The sequence below is a fragment of the Doryrhamphus excisus genome, chromosome 14, assembly GCF_030265055.1.
Source record: "Doryrhamphus excisus isolate RoL2022-K1 chromosome 14, RoL_Dexc_1.0, whole genome shotgun sequence".
Classification (NCBI taxonomy): Eukaryota; Metazoa; Chordata; class Actinopteri; order Syngnathiformes; family Syngnathidae; genus Doryrhamphus; species Doryrhamphus excisus.
This window is the reverse complement of record NC_080479.1, coordinates 14941518-14954322: the sequence shown is the minus strand read 5'-3', so window position 1 is coordinate 14954322 and position 12805 is coordinate 14941518. Positions and strand designations below refer to the sequence as shown.

At 37.6% G+C, this 12805-nt stretch overlaps 1 protein-coding gene across 2 annotated transcripts in view; it reads right to left on the bottom strand.

Moving 5' to 3' along the window:
* The window catches only part of LOC131102084 (uncharacterized), a 42159-nt gene extending 29604 nt beyond the window's left edge, over positions 1-12555 (bottom strand). Inside the window, exons 1-3 of one of the 2 annotated variants that reach the window (XM_058047575.1) lie at positions 12214-12555; positions 5224-5323; positions 94-252 (exon numbers count right to left, since the gene is read on the bottom strand). In XM_058047575.1, the coding sequence (XP_057903558.1) occupies positions 94-252; positions 5224-5323; positions 12214-12413 (459 nt within the window). In that variant the 5' untranslated portion in view covers positions 12414-12555. The remainder of the gene's footprint in view (positions 1-93; positions 253-5223; positions 5324-12213) is intronic. The other variant, XM_058047574.1, reaches the window with a different exon arrangement.
* Between the last annotated feature and the right edge of the window lie 250 nt (positions 12556-12805).

Below are 12805 nucleotides of genomic sequence, written 5' to 3'. Positions count from 1 at the left end.
GTACCGCATAGCGGCCAATTAAACTCAAGTACTTAGTGAAAACAAGTCCGTCTCTCATCTCCATTTATAGATACCGTTTTTGCTGCCAATTACCTCATCATACTCCTCGGCGTCAGGGCTATGGAGGCCGAAAGTGCTTCTGGATATATTCCCATCTTTCTTCTTTTTCTTCTTTTTGAGAAGGCCGAAGGAGAAGGTGGCAAACTTTTTGGGATGACTGAGATCTGACTCAGAGTAGCTGAAATCCTGGATCTGAGGAATAAGAGTAAAGAAACAGAACCATAAATGTCAAGTGTGAGAGATACGGTTCACAGGGCACATATAGACAAACAACCATTCACACTCACATTCATACCTATGGACAACTTGGAGTCGCCAATTAACCTAGCATGTTTTTGGAATGTGGGAGGGAATCGGAGTACCCGGAGAAAACCCATAGAAGATCCCATAGTTTGCACATAAGAGTTGTGCAATGTGGTGTAAAGAAAGAATATTAGGAGACTAAAGGTGACTGTAGGGGTGTTATTTCATGTCTATAGGGCTAATAATTAAAAATTATTTAAAAAAATGTGTACATTGTTATTAACAGTTTTCATTCATTCATTTTCTACCGCTTCTCATCCCTATGGTCGCGGGGGATGCTGGAGCCTATCCCAGCTGTCTTTGGACGAGAGCCGGGGTACCCCCTGGACTGGTCGCCAGTTGCAAAGTACCACTTCCACACGGAAGGGGGGGGGAACTTTTGTTCACTGACCAGAATAACTGCAAAAACTGCAAACTAACTGCAAAAATAGACAATTGAATCAAAAATGAATGAAATGACTCAAAAAGAGCCGGTAAGAAGAACAAAGTAAGTTGCAAAGTACCACTTCCACACGGAAGGGGAGGAGAACTTTTGTTCACTGACCAGAATACTACTTAGGACTTGTCTTTCATTCATTCCTTCATTCATTTTCTACCGCTTATCCTTACAAGGGTCGCTGGAGGGTGCTGGAGCCTATCCCTGGTTGCCAGCCAATCACAGGGCACATATAGACAAACAACCATTCACACTCACATTCATACCTATGGACAATTTGGAATCGCCAATTAACCTAGCATGTTTTTGGAATGTGGGAGGAAACCGGAGTACCCGGAGAAAACCCACGCATGCACGGGGAGAACATGCAAACTCCACACAGAGATGCCTGAGGGTGGAATTGAACCCTGGTCTCCTAGCTGTGAAGTCTGCGCGCTAACTCGGCCGCCGTGACACCCTATCATAATTCATTAATAAAAAAGATTAAGAAATATTCTCAACCTTCTCTACTTGTTCCCTATTAGTTTTCATTTATTCAACGCATGCCAAACATTTGCGCTCTGCGTTTGAAGCCCTTGTCAGGTGTTGATTGAAAAACTTCAATCAAGATTCCTTTGGGTGGAAAGCACGAGTATATTACATGACAAAAACTATTCGACGACAGCTCCAAGTTCTTATTAGACTTTGAAAAATGAAACTGCTTCATTCCAAGCAGTACTAATGACTCCACCCTCAACCTCAACACGAAAGGAACATGATCTGCTAAAACCGGCAGCATCTGACTGACTGGCTTTGTTATTTAAAAAAAAAAAAAAAGTAACATATTCTCTGGAAAAATGTTTCTAAATTGTTGTTTTTGTTTCCAAATTCATTATTTCATCCATTCATGCATTTTCTAGGCCACTTGTCCAAATTAGGGTCAAATGCTTAGTCAATATCTAAGGCCATAAATAGCATAGGACTTGTGTTTACAGTATTACTCAGATGTGCTAAATATACTGAAATACAAAAAGTGATGCATTAAAGGTGGTGCCACCCACTCCTGAACATTAACCTACTAAGCCTCCTTTTAGTGTTACTTCCTAATTAATGTCATTTTTCTGTTTGGGTTGACATAGGCGACACTGCAGTGAAATAAGACCAACAACTCCAAATGGGGGAGGCACGGCGGGCGAGTGGTTAGTGCACAGACCTCACAGCTAGGAGACCAGGGTTCAATTCCACCTTCGGCCATCTCTGTGTGGAGTTTGCATGTTCTCCCCGTGCATGCGTGGGTTTTCTCCGGCGACTCCAAATCGTCCATAGGTATGAATGTGAGTGTGAATGGTTGTTTGTCTATATGTGCCCTGTGATTGACTGGCAACCAGGGATAGGCTCCAGCGACCCTCATAAGGATAAGCGGTAGAAAATGATCGAATGAATGAATGAAAGACAAGTCCTAAGTAGAATTCTGGTCAGTGAACAAAAGTTCTCCTCCCCTTCTGTGTGGAAGTGGTACAGTGCCCTGTGATTGGCTGGCCACCAGTCCAGGATGTACCCCGCCTCTCGCCCTAAGATAGCTGGGATAGGCTCCAGCACTAATATAGCACCCCTATAGTCACCTTTACACTCCTATTTTTTTTCCTAATGTTCACATGTTCACACAATCACAATTCATACCTATGGACTATTGTATATGGAGTCGCCAATTAATGTGCTGTAAGGGAAAAAAAATAGGAGTGTAAAAGTGACTAAAAAGCGGTAGAAAATGAATGAACTCCAAATGGTTCTCTTGAAACTGTTGAATTATATTGCATATTTTTATTGTAGTAATGTGTGCAACAGAATCACTCATTAATGCATCATGCCTTTTCAACTCTGCATATCTAGTATGAGGAACATTTCTATTAAAAAAAAAGGTATACTGTGTATTAGGGATGCAACAGTACAGTGAAGCCACCCTGCAAAGGACAATCAGCCCTTAAGTTTGTGACATATTTGTTATATAATCCATACATGACAAACATGGCATATTTTGCTGAGCCAGTGATGACAACAGCGGTGTGTTCTGCCTGTCAATGCCAGCGCATCTGCCACATTCTCTACTAGGTGTGTCTGCACAAATACTTCCGTCTGTGATGGATAGGTAGCAACGTAAGAGAAAAAAAAAAACAACAAAGTGGAGTTTATGACAGTGGGTGGACATATTTGAAGTGTGAGAGATAAACAACACAGCAAATTCCGCAATTAGTTTCCTCATCAAATTCATTTTCTACCACGTATCCAAGTTCAGGGTAGGCGGGGTCCATTTTTGACAGGTCGCCAGTCAATCACAAGACACAAAAAAGGCAAACAAGCAAAATTAATGATGATTACTTTTAAAAGAAAACACATTCTTACATGCCACAAATGTACCTCTTATTATGTCAACATGCTTAGGGCGTGTTAAATGACTTCTACGCTTATTTTACTGCAATGGAATTCACATGTAGTACTAAAGTAATGTTTATACACATATATGAATTGTGCAAAATATATTAAAAGCACATAACAGATGATGATTATTTAAGGCAACACGTTTAGAATTGTTGTGGAATAATCCAACAGGCATGACTAATACATTGTGAGGTAGAACACTTGCACCCTCTTGTGGAGAGAACGGTACTACACAGTCCATTTATACTGTACATGTAAAGCAAGTAAAGTGACATTTTTTTAAATCCTGTCAGCTAACATTGTAAAAAAAAATGTGGGTGTATTACTTTGTGTAAATTAAAAAATATATATATAATCCCCCGGGCGGCACGGCGGTCGAGTGGTTAGCGCGCAGACCTCACAGCTAGGAGACCAGGGTTCAATTCCACCCTCGGCCATCTCTGTGTGGAGTTTGCATGTTCTCTGGTTTTCTCCGGTTTCCTCCCACATTCCAAAAACATGCTAGGTTAATTGGCGACTCCAAATTGTCCATAGGTATGAATGTGAGTGTGAATGGTTGTTTGTCTATATGTGCCCTGTGATTGGCTGGCGACCAGGGATAGGCTCCAGCACCCCCCGCGACCCTTGTAAGGATAAGTGGTAGAAAATGAATGAATGAAAGACAAGTCCTAAGTAGTATTCTGGTCAGTGAACAAAAGTTCTCCTCCCCTTCCGTGTGGAAGTGGTACTTTGCAACTTACTTTGTTCTTCCTACCGGCTCTTTTTGAGTCATTTCAAAAACATGAAATGAAATCCAAAAACATGCTAGGTTAATTGGCGACTCCAAATTGTCCATAGGTATGAATGTGAGTGTGAATGGTTGTTTGTCTATATGTGCCCTGTGATTGGCTGGTGACCAGGGATAGGCTCCAGCACCCCCCGCGACCCTTGTAAGGATAAGCGGTACAAAATGAATGAAGGAATGAATGAAAGACAAGTCCTAAGTAGTATTCTGGTCAGTGAACAAAAGTTCTCCTCCCCTTCCGTGTGGAAGTGGTACTTTGCAACTTACTTTGTTCTTCTTACCGGCTCTTTTTGAGTCATTTCAAAAACATGAAATGAAATCCAAAAAACATGCTAGGTTAATTGGCGACTCCAAATTGTCCATAGGTATGAATGTGAGTGTGAATGGTTGTTTGTCTATATATGCCCTGTGATTGGCTGGCCACCAGTCCAGGGTGCACTTTGCCTCTCGCACAAAGACAGCTGGGATAGGCTCCAGCGACCCTCGTGAGGAAAAGCGGTAGAAAATGAATGAATAAATATAATCCCCCCAAAAAGTATAATTCATTGATTCTCAATTACATTCTGTCAGGCACATATATTGAGAGTAATTACTCTGAAACTAATAAAAAACTGATGAGGTTTACGAATGGTGAAGTAATGGTTAGAGTTAAGTAGGTTAAGTAGGCGTCTTCCTCGTCAGCTACTGTAATTTGTACTGTACTGTGATAATGACACAAATATACACACAAATACCCCCTACAAATATAATATATGACGTGCTAATGCAAATGGTCGTACCGTAAATTACGATAGCAACAACAACTTCTGCTTTACTGTTCCCGTATCACCAATTTGACTGTAGGAGTCATAAAAGGAGACAATGTTTTGCATAACAAGAATTTCCTGTCTTTTCTTTCTTCCTAGAGGCAGAGCTGTCAGCTGACACATGGGGTATCGCTAATGATCTTCATGTTGATACAAAGATTTGCATCCTAAGTTGGCAAATTTAATTCAAAAGAGGTGTCACTCAGTACACATTGATGTGTTGACCTTGCTTGCAGCATGTTAGTGTTGGAATGTGCTGCTAAAATGTATCTAATATAGAGAATTAAACAAAAAGTACTGAAATATTAAATAGTAAATCATAATACTATTAATACTATAATAATAATAATAACAATATACTATAATAATAATAAAAGACAGACAAAAAATATTGGAAAAACAGGGACTAATTTACTGACCTTTGACCTCGGTGCGGTGGCATAGATATCATCTCGGATCTTCTCCGAGTTATCAGCCCATCCAGGTCTATCCACTGGACTGTTGATGGGTTCAGCAGTACTGAGGAACACAAAAAGTACAAACATCAAAACAATGTAACACCGGCTGTTTTTTTGGTTGGCTATATTAGCCTATTATTAGTCAAAATATAATAAAAGATAAGTTATATGTAGTATTCCGGCCACTAGGTGTCAGTAATGGCATTAGCTTACATTACAGTCCCTTAATGCTGCAAAGCATGTACGACATAACATAGTGAAAACAAGCTCTCCTCCAATTCTGTGTGGAAGTGGTCATTTTTAGACTCTTACTTTGTCCATTTTCCGTTTGCAGGTTAATTGGCGACTCCAAATTGTCCATAGGTATGAATGCGAGTGTGAATGGTTGTTTGTCTATATGTGCCCTGTGATTGGCTGGCGACCAGGGATAGGCTCCAGCGACCCTCGTAAGATTAAGCGGTAGAAAATGAACGAATGAATGAATGAAAGACAAGTCCTAAGTAGTATTCTGGTTAGTGAACAAAAGTTCTCCTCCCCTTCCATGTGGAAGTGGTATTTTGCAACTTACTTCGTTCTTCTTACTGGCTCTTTTTGATTCATAAATTGTCTATTTTTGCAGTTAGTTTGCAGTATTTGCAGTTATTCTGGTCAGTGAACAAAAGTTCTCCTCCCCTTCCGTGCGGAAGTGGTACTTTGCAACTTACTTTGTTCTTCTAACCGGCTCTTTTTGATTCATAAATTGTCTATTTTTGCAGTTAGTTTGAAGAATTTGCAGTTATTCTGGTCAGTGAACAAAAGTTCTCTCCCCCTTCCGTGTGGAAGTGGTACTTTGCAACTGGCGACTAGTCCAGGGGGTACCCCGCCTCTTGTCCAAAGACAGCTGGGATAGGCTCCAGCACCCCCGCGACCATCGTGATGAAAAGCGGTAGAAAATGAATGAATGAATGAATGAAAACGGAAATTTTTATTATTTTTTAATTACTAGAGCCCTATAGACATGAAATAACACCCCTACAGTCACCTTTACTCTCCTATTATTCCTTCTTTACACCACATTGCACAACTATTATGTGCAAACTATGGGATCTTATACATTTTCCCCACTTTTGAAAAAAAACCTGGTAAAACAGGATGTTTGTTTTTTTTATTTTCATGACCAAATAAGAATAAAACTACATAAATGTGTTTAAAGGTGGTGTAGTGTATCATTGTGTAAGGACATTATACAAAGGGCCTTTTTTCACATAGCAATGAATCACTGCTTAGAGAATGTTGATCAGAACCGGCTTAACAGAGATTGACTTTGTGTTTCTTGGAGCAACATTCCGTATGAAGTGTGACTTTTGAGAAAGTGACATTAGGATCAAGTTGCATGAAGATGAAAAAAAAAGAAATTAACGAATCAAAAAAAAAAATGTCCTGATGTTGTAACTATAACCATGAATAATGATTTAATCAGGTTCATTTCCTCGATTGTTGCATATCTCATAAGCAGTCACACCAGGAATCCACTGCAATGAATCAACAGGTAAGCTGCATGAGTAATCATAAGCTGTCAAGTCATCACCTGCGTGGTACAATAGTCACTTGATACACACACACACACACACACACACACAGGCTTTGCACAGCTGGAAGTCCCGGGAAGCTGCATGACAAGCTGACATTTAGAAGAGGTAAAATTTATGGACTTCATTTTTGTGCGCTCACAAAGCAGTTGTTTGAAGCAGTGCTTCAAGCACACGATTCGGTGAGATCGAATACAAGGAAAACTGTACTTGCTTTTATGAAAATGATTATAAAATAAGTAGCAATTACGGATGATTATTAGTATGTGTCATTTCTGTTAGAAAAAAAAAAACACAATGAATTCCACTGAGTGGCGTGATCGAGCAGTTCAGGGTGTATATTCAGGCCCTGTGAAACTTCATAGGTTAGCACTATAGAAAATTTATGATTATAGCCATAAGAGAATACAGATATCCCTCGCTACATTGCACCCTCCCTATGATGGGTTTTTGAAAATTAAATTAGACTATTATTAGTCAAAAATTATTGAAAGACGTGTTATATGTAGTATTCTGGTCACAAGATGTCAGTATTGTTACATTGATGAGACTAACTAGTTAGTTCAGTAACATGTTTTTTTTATAATATTTAATATTATATATTTTATATTATTATTTTTTATATTTTTTTATATTCTAATTTTTTTTTCAAAAAAGATTATTAGTCAAAAATTATTTTGTTTTTTATATTTTATATTATATATTTAATATTATTATTTTATATATTTTTTATATTCTACATTTATTTTCAAAAAAATATTATTAGTCAAAAATTATTGAAAGACGTGTGATATGTAGTATTCTGGTCACTAGACGTCAGTAATGTTACATTGATGAGACTAACTAGTTAGCTCAGTAACATGTTTTTTTTAAATAATATTTTATATTATATATTTTATATTATTATTTTTTATATATTTTTTATATTCTAATTTTTTTTCAAAAAAGATTAGTCAAAAATTATTTTGTTTTTTATATTTTATATTATTTTATGTTATATATTTAATATTATTATTTTATATATTTTTTTATATTCTAAATTTATTTTCAAAAAAACATTATTAGTCAAAAATTATTGAAAGACGTGTTATATGTAGTATTCTGGTCACGAGACGTCAGTAATGTTACATTGATGAGACGTGACATATTAAATTACCTTCATACTTGTCATAATGAAAAAAAAAAACGTTCTCCTCCCATTCCATGTGTAAGTGGTATGTTTTTGGCTTCTTATATTGTGCTTCTGGCTGCACAGCGTTCGAGTGGTTAGCGCGCAGACCTCATAGCTCGGAGATCAGGGTTCAATTCCACCCTCGGCCATCTATGTGTGGAGTTTGCATGTTCTCCCCGTGCATGCGTGGGTTTTCTCCGGGTACTCCGGTTTCCTCCCACATTCCAAAAACATGCTAGGTTAATTGTTGACTCCAAATTGTCCATCGGTATGAATGTGAGTGTGAATGGTTGTTTGTCTATATGTGCCCTGTGATTGGCTGGCGACCAGTCCAGGGTGTACCCCGCCTCTCGCCCAAACACAGCGGGGATAGGCTCCAGCACCCTCCATGACACTTGTGAGGATTCATTCATTTTCTACCACTTATCCTCACAAGGGTCGCAGGGGTGCTGGAGCCTATCCCAGCTGTCTGTCTTGGACTGGTAGCCAGCCAATCACAGGACACATATAGACAAACAACACATGTTCACACAATCACAATTCATACCTATGGACTATTGCATATGGAGTCGCCAATTAATGTGTTGTAAGGAAAAAATATATAGGTTAGGAGTGTAAAGGTGACTATAGGGGTGCTATATTGGGCTGTCCCAATGATTAAAGGTTGGGTCACCTAATTAACTGCGATAAACTAAGATGGTTGTAATCTGTAATCTGCTGTTAAGGATTATTGTGCCTGTTGTGATATAATTCAAGTCTGGTGCTTGTGTGTCTCACCAAACAATAGTATACTAATATTAATATCAATGACATCTAGTGACCAGTGTAGATTACTATATCATAGAATACGACTACATCATCATCCCAATGTCTTTGAATGCATCTTCGGAATGCCTTATTTATGTATTTTACTAATATATCTATCTTGGTAAAAACAAAATGGTGTGTGAATTATGGTAGGTTTTATGGCATATGGGATTCCCAGTCAGGATAGCGATAGGTGTGTCACCTACGTGAAAGAGGAAGTTATGTGTTTGATTTTGGCATAACCATAAACCATGTCAAATGCCTCCAATCCTAGTTATTGTCAAGAAGAGGATCAAGTCCTAATCACAGATTTAAAATCCATCCAGAACTAAACACAACAACAAAAACGGGTTTAATTTAATACAATTTTCAAATAAAGGCTGATACCGACAGTGCACCATAGTACAAATTGCACATTTCCCCATATCTTATCTACACAATAGTGCTAATTTGCACATATATTCATATTCACATTATGACTTTCAAAATATGTTTTTACCATTATTAGAGCCCTATACAGATGATATAGCACCCCTATAGTCACCTTTACACTCCTATTATTCTTTATTTGCACCACATTGCACAAAACTAATGCGCAGGCTATGGAATCCCCACAAAGTAAGTACCACTTCCACACGGAAGGGGAGGATAACTTTTGTTCACTGACCAGAATAACTGCAAAAACTGCAAACTAACTGCAAAAATAGACAATTTATGAATCAAAAAGAGCCGGGAAGAAGAACAAAGTAAGTTGCAAAGTACCACTTCCACACAGAAGGGGAGGAGAACTTTTGTTCCCTGACCAGAATAATTGCAAAAACTGAAAACTAATTGCAAAAATAGACAATTTATGAATCAAAAAGAGTCGGGAAGAAGAACAAAGTAAGTTGCAAAGTACCACTTCCACATGGAAGGGGAGAAGAACTTTTGTTCACTGACCAGAATACTACTTAGGACTTGTCTTCATTCATTCATTCATTTTCTACCGCTTATTCTTACGAGGGTCGCAGGGATTGCTGAAGCCTATCCCTGGTCACCAGCCAATCACAGGGCACATATAGACAAACAACCATTCACACTCACATTCATACCTATGGACAATTTGGAGTCGCCAATTAACCTAGCATGTTTTTGGAATGTGGGAGGAAACAAAAGTATTAGGGTGGAATTGAACTCAGGTCTCCTAGCTGTGAGGCCTGCACGCTAACCACTCAACCACCATACAGCCCACTTGTCTTTCAATATTTTTTAATAAGAGGCCATATTCAACCATGTTTAATATAGTGATTAATTCCCATTTGAAAAACTGCAACGGAGCCATTTGTGTAGCACCATAATCATACCTCCATTAACATGTTTTTTTTTATATTTTGAAACAAATATGACTGTTACAGTGCTGATATGTGGTTAACCTTTACCCCAGTCAGGCAACTCTTATGTCAACGCATCATTTATTGGTTTTTTTCACAATGCAAACACAAGCTGCCACACAGTGTGGTCTGTAACCACACAATGGACACCAACGTGACATTGTTTTCCTGTTTCCAACACCTTCAACATGTATATGTGGAGCATGCACACCCTCGTGCACAAACACTGGCCAAATTACTGCTTACTTTAATCCAATGTACAATTTTCTAATAAATATTTGCACATATATTCAAGCAAGAAATACGCATTACCTCCAATTTTAGCATAATAGAATAATTTGCACAGCACCAGTTCTACCTCATGCAAACCATCTTATATAATTCTATTTAAATATCTAATTTCATGTTAAATAGTAAAGATGTGTCCTAAAATTAACTCTGCTGAACTTCACTCCATTCAGACTCATATTGCCCCACAGTAGAGATTGAGAAATGATGCTAAAGGATGCCACAAGTCACTCTTACTCCATTTTTCTGGACATGCAAATGGTCGATTAGCACTTGAATCTACTGGACAATAGGTTGTTTTGTGCTTTGTGAATTTGTCAATCAGATCTATGATATCAATAATAGAAATTAATCATCAATGTTAAAATTGCACAGAATGAGGAGTTAGATCAGCGGTCCCCAACGTGCGACCAGGGGGGGCTTTTGTGACCCGTGGCTGTTTTTTTTTTAATTGGCCTGCATTTTAAAAATACATAATACAAAATAACTACAAAAATTGAAAAAATCAGCAGTAATTAAAAAAAATAAAGTCAAAATACTAAGAGAAAAAATATGTAATCTAATCAGAAAAACTTAAATAATATTACATTTTTTAAATATCATAATGTTATGAAAATCAAACAAAACATCAAATATATGCATTTTTTAGAAAACTATGTTGCACCAAAAAGTTATGGTTCAAGAATAAAGTCAAAATATTATTGCAGTAAAGTCAAAATTACAAAAATTTCCAGGGACAAAGTTGAAATAGTATAAAAAAATAACAACAGTAGAAATTAAAAAAATCTATTATTTTATGAGGACAATGTGAAAATATTAGGAGGAAAAAAGTTATTTTCTAATGAGAAAAATAAAAAGTTGATATCTTACAAAAATAAATTAAATAGCATAGACTTGAAATTATGAGAAACAAGAAAACAAGCAAATAAAATTTTAATATTTAGAAAATTAGGTTGGGGAAAATGATAATATTATGCAAATAAAGTCAAAATATTACAGGAATTAAGTTTAAATATTATGAGAAGAATATTAGCAGATATTAAATTAACAAATATTGGGAACATTTTTAAAAAATGCAAAAAAAAGCAAAGACTGAAGCTCATATTATAATAGCCTTAGCATATTCAATAATAATATTAGCATATTTCAATATGTGGCCTTCGCTGGTAAAGGTTTGGAGACCCCTGATGTAGATGCATTACATAATTGCACATGATATTCTATACAAAACATTCAATACATGATGCAGTGCATTTCTTTGTACAAGAGATGAATGGAGTGTCGTTGCTCAACATTGTGGTGGACTTGATTAACTGCATTTATATCTCAGTAGGATACAATAATAAACATATTGCTAAAATAATACATTTCTGAAAGTATTTTCAGTTTTCAGTTTGTGTACAGTTGCTATACTTCAGCAGTTTTGTACCATAAATTCCACACCCCTCAACCTGTATGTGACAATTCTTTTAATAAGTGTAGCTACACACGCTCTAGCTACACTTATAGCCACACACGTGCACATTGCCCAGGAATGTGTATAATAAAACAAAACATGGAGAATTACAACGTCTGAGTCCACTTTACCTACAGCTAACCACGTGCACATTGCCCAGGAATGTGTATAATAAAACAAAACATGGAGAATTACAACGCCTGAGTCCACTTTACCTAGCGCTAACCACGTGCACATTGCCCAGGAATGTGTATAATAAAACAAAACACGGAGAATTAGAGTCCACTTTACCTGATCACGTGTTGCTTCTCACTTGTTGCCTTCGAGGACGAGGGACTCCCCTTCGACTTTATGGTGAATTTTGGCAACTTGAACTTCTTTTTGTCACCTGACTTTGTCTCCGGAGTCTTCCCCGTCGATTCGTCCAGACTGGGTTCACTCTTTGAGAACCAACTTTTGAAAGACTTTTTAGCGGAAATCCTTTTTGCCATGTCCACGTAGAGGACGAGAAGCTACTTGGATGAAGAACCGTCTCTCTTTAATTCCGGTACAAGAGTGCTGCACGGAGAAGCATGAAGGATGGCACCTTGTTGACAAATGTCAAATTGCACTCACAGCCGGGAGGGGAGACGCACGTTTAGGGGTGTGGTTACTAAGAAAGACACGCCCATTTTAATTATTGGTTGGCGCCTATTGAAAATAGATTGAATGTTTTATTCATTGAATTCACCCTGCAGGATAGAGTACTGTAGTTTTAAGCCGCAAAGCTCCAAAATTAGGGCAATAATTATACAGACGGGCTATTTCCGGACAAAAATATGCACATGCATATTCAAAAAAGCTGGAATTGTGGGTTTGTGTTCTAACTTTCACTTTGAGGCGC